This window comes from Chaetura pelagica, unplaced genomic scaffold, assembly GCF_000747805.2.
Source record: "Chaetura pelagica isolate M959 unplaced genomic scaffold, ChaPel_1.0 scaffold2, whole genome shotgun sequence".
In the NCBI taxonomy this organism is placed as follows: domain Eukaryota; kingdom Metazoa; phylum Chordata; class Aves; order Apodiformes; family Apodidae; genus Chaetura; species Chaetura pelagica.
Genome location: NW_009952796.1, coordinates 5,837,665 through 5,851,262, shown reverse-complemented (window position 1 = coordinate 5,851,262; position 13,598 = coordinate 5,837,665). Strand labels below are relative to the sequence as shown.

The following is a 13,598-nucleotide window of genomic DNA, read 5'->3' as shown; positions in this document are numbered from 1 at the left end:
CCTTGCCTCATGAGGGGGATGCTCCACTCCCCAAGTCATCGTTGTTGCCCTCCGCTGGACTCTCTCTAGTAGTTCCCTGTCTCTCTTGAACTGGGGAGCCCAGAACTGGACACAGTATTCCAGATGTGGCCTCACCAGGGCAGAACAGAGGGAGAGAATGACCCCTCTCAGCCTACTGGCCACACACTTCCTTTTGCACCCCAGGATTCCGTTGGCCCTCTTGGCAACAAGGGCACATTGCTGGCTCATGGATAATTTACTATCTGCCAACACTCCCAGAACCTTGTCCTCAGAACTGCTTCCCAACAGGTCCACCCCTAACCTATATTGGTGCATGGGGTTCTTCCTTCCCAGGTGCAGGTCCCTACACTTGCCCTTGTTGTTGCCTTCCTCTGCCCTGACAGCACAGCCCTCTGGAGTGTCAGTCACCCCTCCCAATTTGATCATCAGCAAACTTGGTGAGGATACACTCTGTCCACTTGTCCAGGTGGTTGATGAATAGGTTAATACCTGACTGAGTATTGACCCGTGGGGGACGCCACTGGTTACAGACCTTCAACTCAACCGTGCTCCATTGATCACAACCCTCTGAGTTCTGTCACACAGCCAGCTCTCAGTCCACCTCACTGTCCAGTTATCTAGCCTACACTCCCTCAGTTTCCTAATGAGGATGTTATGGGAGACAGTGTCAAAGCCTTGCTGAAGTCAAGGTAGATGACATCTAGTGACTGAAGCAAAGAAGGCATTCAGTAACTCTGTATTCGCTCTATCTTCCACCACTAGGGTGCCACCTCATAAATCAGTGGGCCTACGTTTACCCTAGTCTTCCTTTTTCTATTGATATACTGGAAAAAAACTTTTTTTGTTATCTAACCACAGTGGCCAAACTGAGTTCTGCTTGAGCTTTGGTCCTTCTAATTTTCCTTCTGCATAGCTTCACTACATCTTGGTATTCCTCGAAAGTTGCAAACCCTCTTTTCCAAACGTTGTAAACTTTCCTTTTGATCCTGAGGTCCAGCCAAAGCTTTCTATTTAGCCTGGCTAGTCATCTTCCCCATTGGCTCATCTTTTGGGACCCAAGGATCGCCTTCTCCTGTATCTTTAAGAGTTCCTCCTTGAAGTATAACCAACCTTCCTGGGCTCTTTTGCCCTTTGGGACGGTCTCTCAAGGGACACTCTCAACCATACTCCAAAACAGGCCAAAGTCTGCCCTTCAGAAATCCAAGGTGACACTTCTGCTGGCTCCCCACCTTGCTTCTCCAAGAATTGAGAACTCTTGTCATGGTTTGGGTCCAACACAACAACAAAGGAAACAGCCACATGGCTGCTCACTCAACTCCCCCCCTTCCCCCACTCACTGGATGAGAAGGACAAAGCTCATGGGTCAAGACAAAGGACAAGGAGGGTTCTTCACTGATTAAGGTCCTGGGCAAAACTCAACTTGAGGAAAAAATAATTTAATTTCACACTAAGCAAACACACCCAGGACACACACAACACACAGAGAGGGCTTGCATATGTTACCCCAGCCCTCCCTTCTTCCTACGACCAAATCACTTTGTTCCTGGTTTCTCTCCTCCTTCTCCCCAGCGGCACAGGGGGGCAGGGGATGGGGTTTAGAGTCAGTTCACAGGCTGGTGGTTCCTGCTGCTCCTTCCTCCTCAGGAAGAAGGATTCCTTACAGTCCTTCCCTGCTTCCCCACAGGGTCCCTCCCATGGTAGAGAGTCCTCCACGAACCTCTCCTTCAAGAATTCTTCCCACGAGGTCTGGAGCTGCTCCAGCCTGGGCTTCCCACAGAGTCACGGGCTGCTCCAGGAACAGTCACCTCCCCTGGCACTGGGGTCTTCCAAAGCTGCGTAATCAAGAGTCCACTGGCAGCAAATCCTCTGGCCACAAAATCCAAGTCCACTGGCCAAGTTCACCCTTCCTGGCGCCTTCAGGGAATGTTCCACCACGTTCCTCATAAGTACAGGGCAACAGCCTGCATCTCCCCAAAGGTTGCAGGGAAACTTCTGCTAGGGCACCTTCTTCCTTTTCTTCACCGGCCACCAGCACAGCTCTTGTCCTCCCTCCTTCTCAGCTCAGGTGTTATATCCCTTGTTTCGTATGTTAATCACTGAGGTGCATCTATTGTCCCTGTAAGGGCTCCTTGGCTGATTTTGGAGCAGGGGGAGCATCTTACTGGAGTCACTCCTGGGGCCCTTCCCCCACTACCAAAAAACCCACCAAACCAGAACAACTCTATAGATAATTTCATGATCACCCTGTTCAAGATGACCTCCAACCTTTACATCCCCGTCAAGGCCTTCTCTGCTAACAAGCAGCAGGTCCAGCAGAGCACTCTCCCTCATTGGCTCCCTCACCAGCTGTGTCAGGAAGCTTTCCTCTACACAATCCAGGAACCTCCAGGTCTGTTCCCTCTGCTGAATTATATTTCCAGCAGACATCTGAGAAGTTGAAGTCCCCCACAAGAACAGGGCTAGCGATTGAGACCTCTGCTAGCTGCTTAAAGAATATTTCATCAGCCTCCATATCCTGGTTGCAGGGTCTATAACAAATTCCCACCATGATATTTGCCTTATTTGCCTTCCCCTTGATTCTTATCCATAAACACTCACCACTGGCATTCACATTGTTAAGTTCTAGGCATCACCATCCCCCACCTCCACTTACTACAGACTGCAAGACCTTGCTAGCACCTTGACCCAAAGGCACTGGCATGCTGCTCCCAGGCTCCTCTCTAGTAAGCCTGGTTTTATTCCCATCCCACTTCAAACCTAGTTCAAAACTCTTTCAATGAGCCCTGCTACCTCTTGTCTCCGAAAGCGTGTCTCGTTTTTCCCACCTGTACCGCTTGGTCTAAAAAAAAGAGGTATTCCTACCTGCAAACATAATACAGTTTTCGACTTCTTTAAAAAAAAATAAAATATTTTTGCATTATGCAACGTTTTCCCATGTGCATTATCATATATTGTATAATATTGTATTTTATGTTACCTAATTTTGTACCCTCTTGGAGAAGAAAATAATCCCTCTTTTCCCTGAAAGCAAATATATACATTCTAGATGAAAAAATTATCCTCAGTGATTTTGCACATCAGTTCAGAAGAGCAGAAGCAAGTAATGTTAAGAAGTTGAGATTCATTGAATACCAAAACTCATCAAAGCAAGCTAGTCTTGAGGGTGATGGAAGAATGTAATTGCTCACGTTGGCTTAGCTTAAGATAAGCAATTGAATTATTGGAACAATTAAAGCTGTTCAAGAAGATTGGAATTATCTGTGTTTAAAATACTAAAAAGCAATAAATAATATTACTAAATGCTTCTCAGATTTTAGATTGTATGGAATTGGTCAAAAGAATCAAATTGTGTCTGTAGCTCACGTGAGACTCATGTTTCCATCATTCAACATAATTAATTTTATTTGACAGGATCATCTATTCAGGTTTTTTAGAGGAAATTTATTGTATGAAGCTAATCTTAAAAAAGGTGGTTTGGCATCTAGCTTAGTTAAGAAAAAATAAAAACATGTCATTGCTGTAAGATTAATTATGTTAAAAATTGAAATATGCAAAAGATACAGTCTTTATGCTGCTAAACTGTATCTGGAGTGATCCCTCCTATTTCTTCCGTCACTGAGTATGATCAATGAAGCTGGGTACCTAAGGTGCATTGAACTTTACAACTATTCAGTATGTCAAGTTGATCTGTTTGATGTCAATTAAAATTAGTAAAATGTGGGAAAAATCACTTCAAAGAGAGCATAATAGACAGGCAGAATAAAAACAGGGCATAGATAACAGTGAAACTGTGAGAATTCAACAAAACCAGATTCCACTTAGAGAAGAACACCCCCACAAGTAGTCACCAGCCTGGCCTTGAGACAGGCCTGCAGGACACCTGAACAACAGATGGAAGGGATAAACAGGAGCACTCTCCACAGCTAATCTTGTTTACAGCCTTGAGCTCTGGGAAAAACACGTTGAGTAATTGAAATCACCGTATTAATATATTAATGAGTCATTAGCATACAAAAATTCACACCCACAGGCTAGAGGGTCCCCTACTAACAACAAGCCCCTTACTCTTTGGGCATGTGCAGTGAAACTCCTGAGCATTGACACAGAAGCAAGGAATTAGCTGACCAATCTTGCGTGCCAGTGATAGAATAATGTTAAAGTTCTTTCTCATGTTTTTGGGTATAAAAGTAGCACTTGTGTTTGGGAAACTGAGCTTGCTGTGTGGAATACCACCCTGCTCACTCTTCTGCACAGAACTGGATATTAAAGCAAATATCTCAACTCTGTGTGTGGATTGGCTTCTTGCACACCGAACAACAGACCATGCTTTTGGGACGTGTTGATTCTATATTTTAAATCTGAAAGTGTGTGATTTCTGAGTCAAGATTGGTGGTATATTTTTATGTGTTATAAGGAAATCTGAGTTTTAAAAGTATAGGCCTCTTATTTGTATTGCAAATACTGGCATTTTACAAAGATACCATGTTATTATGTATTTTTGCTTGAAGATTTTCAAAAGCTTTTGAGCAAAGTCAAGCTACAGATTTTTGGCATACGTGTAGGTGAGCAACTTAATAATTTCCCCAGTTTTTTTTATAAAGAATTGCAAGGCTTAAAAAAACACTGAAGGATTATGCATTATTTTTACACTTACCATCTCAAACATTTTAAGCATCATTTTTTTAATCAAAGCTTAAGCATGGTATTGAAATATTTGGTGTTGTGGAATATGTGAAACTGCTTTCAGCAGTACAGAGATATTTTTATGTTAAAGGAGACCGTTAAGTAAGTTTTAGTCTTTCTTATGCATTGGTACAGTAAAAAGGCAAAAGCCCTCCTTCTGATTTAATAGTTTTTCAGGAAGTAAATTATCACAAAATGTTTGATTCAAATAAAACTGGACAACTATTGCCAGACAATTATTTCTCATAACATGAATAAACAATTTTATGGGAAAACTTTATTTCATACAAAACAGGAAAAAATGCATCACACATTGAATAAGGTTTCAACCCAGCCTCTTAGTTCTTTGTGTTCTGAAATAAATTGGAAACTAAACAAAGTGTAGCCAAAATCACGTGCAGACACTGCTAAGTAAGTATTAGGGGTATTCTCTTTGCATAGAATGTGCTGTTGAAAGCAAACATTGGGACAAACTGTCACAACAACTATTTTTATCTACAGTTCTGCAATAAGTTTTACTTTTTCTAAATCTTTATATTAATTTTTACATGTTTGCATTTTTGCATCAGAGACTGCTATTCTTTCTGGTTTTTACTGTGTACAAGCATGCGTATTAGGAGAAGAATAACTCAAAAATTAATACTCATTGAGAATAAAGTCAATAAGAAACAAGTAAAAAAGGTTTATGCTTACATGCACTATGTATCTTTAAATATTTCATATACTATGCTGCAGGTCAAATTTTATAGGTAATGTTCTTACATTTTAGTCAGTATTAAATTTGGAGGATGTTTTTCCAAGCACTTGGCTACAGCTTGTTTTGGGGGGAAAAAGGAGAGAAGGAAGCAATCCAGGACAGAACAGATTGCAGGGTTCCTGCATGCTCAGTAGACAGAGTATGTCAGTGCAGCACTGTCAGAAACGTAAATTAGCATCTTCCTGATAGCTGTAGAAAAATGAGTTACCTTCTCAACTTAAATGCGGGAGGAAAAAATCTACAACTGAATACTAGATTTTTGCCTATTTTGCTTACAGAAATGTTTACAATATACTGTAGTAAGTTATTGCACATTTTACTTTGAAATGCTGTGTTCTTAAAAATATTCTTTTGACTAAAAAATGTAATCTAAAGCACAAATCTAATTGAACAGCCCAACCAGTATGCCCATCTCTTTCAATGGAAAATCATTGTATTAATAACTTGTTTCCAATTTAATGAAAGCTATAAATTATAACAGTAAACAGGATGAGTTATGCTGAAAATAGAGCTGTTAGACAAGAATTTCTCGAGGAAAATAGGGCTGAACATAGTTGAAGTATTCACTGATGATACTAACAAACGAAAATGGAAGTCTATTTGAGGTACCAATTAGAGAAAGTTGTTAGACATCTTACATACAGTGAATGGCCATGGTTTCTTGTAAAAAGAATCAGCTTGGTCACTGGAGTACATTTTGGAATAGTATCAATACAAAATCCAAGATCTTTAACTGAAGAACTAGGGTCCTGCATCCTTGAAGATGTCTTGGCATCAAAGTACAAGTTAAGCACCAAGCACCTTGCAAGTCTGGGGGACAAATAATATATTCTGCATTAGGCTAGGGACTCAATGGCTTCATCAAGGAGGATGACTTCGGTGTTTTAGGCTGTTGCCAGATTGTGATGACAGTAGAGCTTGACAAGTAACTCTGGCAGCAGTGTCACATGGTATACAGTGCTTTCCTTCCTCCTAGGCATTTTTTTTGCCAACGTGAGCATTTGTGTGGTGTGTTTGAAGCCAGATCAGAGAGAAATACAGCTCACAAGTTATAATTTTAATTTTTTTTATTTTCCCCTGCCTTTTTAGAATGTATCGTTTGTCATTATCCTGATTGGTTTCTTCATGTAGCTGCAAAAATGCAAGTGCTGGCTCAGCATGGGCATTGGGGAAGAACACAGGGATAGAAATGAGCAGCTAGAATTGGAAGAGTGATAACCTAGGAAGTATTGCCTCTGTATGTCTGATCAGCAGTTGCCATCCAATTGTAAGATTCATCTGGCAGAGTGTTTGTTGTAGAAAGAGGGAAGTACTGATGCTGCTGTTTTACAGGTGTGGTTTACAGGTCTGTCATTAGGAATACTGGTAGACTTTCTGTTGCTCACATTCGGGAAAGATGACAGTGAATGGAAAAAAAGATACAGAAAGGGCCACAGAAGTCAAGGAGATCAAGAGCCTTTTATGGGAGAGGAGACTGGAAAGGCTTGGATTGTGACTATAGTGGAAGAACAGTGGAGAAGAAGTGTGTTTACTGTCTGTGAATAAACAGGGAAGAAGAGCCTATATTTAGCTGAAAAACAGTTTTATCAGAACAAATCGCTATGAAGCGAACAGGGATGCATTTAATGTGGAAATCCCAAGATGATTCATAATTAGCTGAAAGAGGTCCTGAAGCAATTTTCCATTAGGTGTTGTGAGGGCAAGAAACCTAGCTGCTTTAAGACTGAACTTGGAAATCGACAAGGGATATTATATATAAGCAGATGTATATTGAACTAGAAATCCCTATTTCTCCCAGTCCCATGTTTCACTACTAAGATGAAGCTAACCCCTTTGCAGTTTATAAAACATGAAATCTTGGCTCTGTTTTTATATTAAAACTGTTGCTGCTTGTAGCTGAGCTAGGATTTCTCTTGGGCCCCTAAAGAGATTTAATAGTTTTAGGAGTGATGCACTCCTAGTCATTTCCACTTCAGCCTGCTAAGTCCCAGGGGCAGCACAAAAAGGGTATTCCCATTATGAAAGAAGGAAATGTAAAGTCCAGAGCTGTTCTGTATAAAATAGATCCAATCTTTATACCAGGTTTTACTGCAAGAGTGTACACTAAGGGCTGGTGCTCAGTCAAGGGCACAGCTGAGAACAGGCTGAGAACTGTGAGCAAAAGGTTTGGTAAGGTGAGTGATATTAATTGTAGTACAGGGTGATAACACTCTTTGCTTACCTTCAGGCTGAAAAAAAAAAAAAAAAAGATTCTTGATGCTTTAGCCTCTATCTGGCCATAAATAATATTTTCTTCCTATAGGGAATTTCTAGCTGATGCATTTTCTCCAATCTAGGGTACTTTAAAATTCTTTTAAAATATCTGGAAAATCCATTGTTTAATTGTAATTAATTTTTATTTACTTGCAAATGAGAAATATATTTTAAAATTCTGGAAGAGACACAGATTTTTGTACATTGAATTCCTATTGCATTTCAAAACTGCTTAAGGACCTATTAATTCTAAAATTAGTTGCTTTGTTTTAGACCAGGTTATCAAAAATCCTCATGATCAAGAAGGAACACATCAAGCAATTGAGAGAGATGAATACAGAAGCAGAAAAGCTGGTGAGAATGTTCTCTTCAGTTCTTAAAACAGGATATGCTTTAACAGCTAATGCAAATAGATAAAAAAACTTGAGTGTAGATAAAAATCTATATTTTATCTCTTTCTATAATGTAAAATTTTAAATTATTTTTAAAAGATTACTTAGATCAGTTGTTTCAAATATTTCCTTTTGAAAGCATCATGCTTTGGAAACTAATGTTAACATCAACATAGTATTTGTAAATTGTCACATAAAGTAAGGAAATAATATGTACTGTGAGAATCTTGGGTACAAGTTTATATGGTAGGATATTATTTTATTTTGTGGGTGGTAGGTACTTAGCTTTCTGGCTAAAACAGTAACTCAGTTTAAAGATTTTATATATAAGCTCTGAGTGCCCTTGACCTGCGTTTAAAATTACAATACAAAAGCAGCTACAGCATAATTAGTAGCAGAAGAATTGTTTTTCTTGCTAGGTTTTATCTAATCATCCATCAGTAAATCAAAATTATAAAAATTCTACCACCCATGGCTATCAGTCAACTTGAAAGTGGAAAGGTATCAGTCTCAACCTTCTGCTAGCATCCATTCAAACAGTTCTCTCTACAATGTACTCACAGAATGCTAAGGGTTTGTGGAGGGGAAGAGGATGCTTTGTATTTCTTGAAATAAAAAATGCTGATTTTTTTGTTGTTGTTCATGTAAAACATTTGAATGTTGAAGGATTTATTTTATAGTGGTAAGATTTCCCTCTGTCCTTTCAGTGCACATGTACATTCTGTCATTCTGCTTCCTACTGCCCTATCCCTGTGTCTGTAATTTTCGTCTTTTGTGCTGTGATGCTGCTCTTCAAAACCTTATCATTTCAGTTACTGCATTTTTTCCCATTTATCAAATGTTTTGTCTTTTAATTTTGCATATGAAAGTCCAAATAGATGGAAAAAGAAGCAAGATTAAAACATACCAGTGCAACCTGTAACTCTGATACTGAAAAATTATCAACTCTTAAAACAAGTTTAAAAACTTTTTGGTTTAACTGAGATATTTATACTTTTACATAGCTAAGGAAATGCATAGGAATTACAGTAGCCTTCCTCTGGCAAAAATTTGCTTATTAAGGTCACTCAGCTATTAAGTCATAAATTAACTGTATTGTGGAATAAGATCAAGGGAAATAACAAAATTGCAAGGGCAGAGAAGCAACATGAAAGAAAAAGGTCTAGAAAGAAATGTTAAATTTGATGTATTTTAGCTGAGTTGTAGCCTAGATAAGGTCTTTGAAATACTTTTGAAGTTCTTCCCTTTAGTTGTTGCCTTTGTAAACCTGCAATCATAAAGCAACCTCCTTTACTATTAAAGGTTTTCCTGATAAAAATAGAGGACATGATACCTTTCTGCTGGGCCATATTCGTTAGCCTGTCTTCTGATCCTCTTTTGTCCGTTGGTAATCCGATCTATGTTTGGAAAACTGAGTATATGTTGTTTCTCCTTTAATATGTATTTTCTTTGAAAAAGAATCTTATTCTGGCACTCAGACATCAATAACATACCTGAACGCGACTGAAATAGAATCCTTTGAGTTCATTCAGGTATAGTTTAGTGGTCAGACTTTGATAATCATACAATTGTGATTTGATAATTGTAACATAACGGTTCAGAATAAAAACAGTAGTTTTGTGAATGATCCAATATAAAAATAAACAGAACTGACAAAAATCAGAACTGGTACTGAACGTAGTCCACTATTATCTGGCAGTAATAATAATAAAAATTTACATGAGGCAAGAGATGCCTTCAGAGGAACTATTTCATTTTTCTGAAAGGACAGTTTATTAATTAAAGGACAGTTTAAAATTAATATTATTAAAGGAATTTTAATTAATTAATTAACATTAATTAAATTAAAGGACAGTTAAGCATCTTGGCATTATTAGTCTTGGTCGCAGGCTATAGGCAAGTTACCATGTACATAAAACAGTAAAAGCTTTTCTAAAAGTCATTTGGATAAACAAATCTAAATAAAAAGGATGTCTAGTTCATTTTTTTAACTTGACCTACAATGAAGACAAGGTAAAGATGATGCTGGTCATTCCAGGGAAGTATATAGGGGCTCAGTGACAGATGTTACCTTGCTTCCATCTACTGCAAGCCATCTACCTGTTGTCTGCCAGTTCAACTGTTTGTCAGTGTTTCCAGATACTGGATTTTTTCCACATCAGAAAAAGTGCTGGTGCTGAGAAACACTTATTTTGTCATCACTTGCATAGAATACCCTTAGCCGTTCCTCTCTGATGGGAAATTCACAATTGTCTGTGGCTCTCACAGCTAACCTGGAGTAGGGTAGTCACTGAAGAAGGTCTTAAAGTAACTATTTTTTCCTTACATTCCAGAGCTGCAGCAAATATGTCAAATTTATGCTGGTTTGCAATTTGCTCTTAAGTGAACTCTGAAGTTACGATGTTAGTTTAAAGCCCTATTAATTTGGTATTTAGACTTGTAAATCCCTGGGGATCATTTCAGTGATTAAATTTAATGAGTAACTTTGAACTGGTAACTGAAACTTTGATTTTGAGTGTTTGTCCTGGATTCTCCTGATGAAAGCTCTTGACTTTGCAATTTGCTTTATCTCTTGGTGTAAAATCTAGAGCTGCAGGTTTGATTGTATGAGGTACCTGTATCTCAGACTTGTGGCTGAGCAGCAGTGGAAATACATGCAGCTTAGCTTTCAAGAGACCATTTGTGGAGGAAATGTTATCATTTATTGTATGTCTTGTTTCAGTTTCGTAAATATCACCCAAACAGTGTCACAGACCAGTTCTGAAAACAGTGTAAGAAAATCATATTGTATTCTGGTATTTATTTATTATGGAAAACTCTGCTTACCCAAATACTTATGTTATCATATATAAGCTGTAGGAACTTTCTTTTTTGGCACAACCTCTACTTGTTTGTTACCAGAAGGTACATAGCACCAAGTCATCCTTAGGTGACCACTAACTTACTAGACAACTGTGCCTCCTATCCTGCAGCAGAGGTGCTCATGACCATATTGCCCTGTACTGTTGTCCTACTGACAGGACAGTTTTCTGTTGGTGGAGTAGAGAAAAGGCATACCTAACTACTGGAGATAGAAGCAGGTTGGTCCATAGTCGTTGTATGTAGTGTTTACCACCACAGGTTGTTGAAGCACTTTATGAAGATAATAAAAGCATGGTAGTTACTACACAGTTGTCACTTGAAGTTTTAAATAGCAACACTAGGTTTTGATGTTTTGTATGTTGATATTTTTCTGTTAAACACTGAGATTTCAAATATCACAATATTATTTGCCAGTGAAAGTTACTTTTGATGAGTTCAAAAGATATAAATGTATAGTATTGCATTAACTTTTATATGCTTTGTCTTTTCCACAGAAATCCTATTCTGTGCCAATAGGCATTGAGTTTCAGAGGAGATATGCAACTGTTGTCCTGGATCTAGAACAACTAAACAAAGACTTAAATAAAGTTTTGCATAAAGTTCAACAGTATTGTTATGAGGTAAGATTTTGCTAAATTTCTATGTACATGTTGGTTTTACTTAACCTAGGTTAAAAAAATGAGAATTTTGGGGGAATAGGTGGGGGTCACTTTGAAGTGAAACTACTTGCAGCTATATTGGATTCCTTCTCTGTTTCTACCTTTGTCCCTGTTTCTTTTACCAGAATGCAGATACTTTTGCTGATGCCAGTGACCATTTCAAAATAGACATGCATGTACAAAACTGAGGAAAAAATACTGTATGCTATATACCATGAACCCTCTTTGAAATAATTTGTCATTTCATTTACACCAAATGCAAAGGAGATGTTAATTCTTCTTATCTTTTTATTACATCTATGCAGCTTGCTCCTGACCAAGGCCTCCAACCTGCAGACCAACCCACAGATCTGAGGCGTAGGTGTGAAGAGGAGGCTCAGGAGATAGTCAGGCAAGCAAATTCCTCAACAACAGGACAGCTTTGTGTTGCAAGTGAAAATTTAACTGATCTTATTTCTAGACTTACAGCAATATTACTGCAGATTAAGGTAAAATGTTTACAAAAATAGTTTCTCACATAAAATACATGGTGTTAATGCTCTGTCTGTCTCTGAGAACATTTTTTGTTTTCTTCTCTCCACAGTGTCTAGCAGAAGGAGGTGACCTGAATTCCTTTGAATTTAAATCACTAACAGATTCATTAAATGACATTAAGAATTCAATAGACTCCTCAAATATCAGGTATTAGGTTTTGGATATTTCATTCTTAGCACATTTTATGCCAGCAGGCAATTCTTACTATACTTCACAGATGAACTTTGATTATAATTAAGGGTTTTAATCTGGTAACTTATAAGAATTATCCCATTTAAAAGGGGACTTCTTAAAGGGAATCTGAAAATAGCAGTTTTCTGTTTGAACCTATCAGTGAGGTAACCTGATTTTAAAAAAGAAAAAAGATGCTAAACTGGATCAGCAACAGCTAGATTTTCTTGCTCTTCAGTAATTTCTGACAACTAGTAAGTTATCTTAGAACATTTTCAGACTTCAAAATCCACCAAGTAAATGTGTTGTAAGTTCTATAAGCCACAGGACAATACAGTTACAGTATTCTTTTTGCATACTTACTCAACCTCTTCTATGTAAATATCAAAAGTTGTCCTATGAAACAATTATAGCTTTTGACCAGCTTCCATGGGCAATATTTTAAACCAAAAAAACAGAAGAATGGCCATATTGAGCCACATCAAAAGTCCATCTAGTCTAGATGGGCCATTTTTCAACAGTTGTCACAAGGAGGTGCCTAAGGAAATGTTACAAAAATAGCAAAAATGTGGTGATACTTGTCTGGAGTACACTGCAGCCCCCAGCAATTTGCCACTATGATTTTTTTTTTATCATTACAATGCTGCTAAATGACACAGGTTAGTAAAATATACCTAATGCTAAGTATTTATTTATAGTCTCCATGCGCCTATAGCTACATAATAATGAGATACTACGAACAAAAATTTTTTTTCTTTTGCAAAGCTTGTAGGATGACCTTTTGATTTAAAAATAATTATTGAGAAATTAGATTTTCTACCATTTTTCATTAGTAAAAACAAATATAAACCCCAAACATTAGTGAAACTTGCCTATGATCAACACTGTAAGTTGCACTTTGCAATGGACTCAACTAAAGCCTGATGTACACTGCAAAGAAAGTAATGATGCTTCCATTTCTTTGTACTTATTTAGGGCATTTTAGCATCTCTTCATAATATTTTTATTTCATTAATTCTGATCACGTTAAAGTCTTTTTTAAAGTACCCAAGTCATTAACTGTTGATTCTATGCAGCTCTTTGTGCAAATGCTATTTTCACATAATGTCTCTATGAAGTTGCATTACTATTTTAGTAATTACTAGTTGCATTAAGCTACGTGTACTGCTTAATCTCTGTTTCATCTGAATTTTTGCATTGGCAATGTTCATACCTTGACTTCCACTGCAGAAATACCCAGGCACAACTCTTCAACGTGGGGTTTAA

The 13,598-nt window shown here is 37.9% G+C and overlaps 1 protein-coding gene across 2 annotated transcripts in view; it reads left to right on the top strand.

The window, feature by feature from the left end:
- LIN9 (lin-9 DREAM MuvB core complex component) overlaps positions 1 to 13,598 on the top strand; it is a 31,678-nt gene that overhangs the window by 17,851 nt on the left and 229 nt on the right. For both annotated transcript variants that reach the window (XM_009994778.1, XM_009994779.1), the window contains 4 exons: positions 7,988 to 8,068; positions 11,463 to 11,588; positions 11,933 to 12,115; positions 12,211 to 12,308. In XM_009994778.1, coding sequence (XP_009993080.1) covers positions 7,988 to 8,068; positions 11,463 to 11,588; positions 11,933 to 12,115; positions 12,211 to 12,308 — 488 coding nt within the window. The remainder of the gene's footprint in view (positions 1 to 7,987; positions 8,069 to 11,462; positions 11,589 to 11,932; positions 12,116 to 12,210; positions 12,309 to 13,598) is intronic.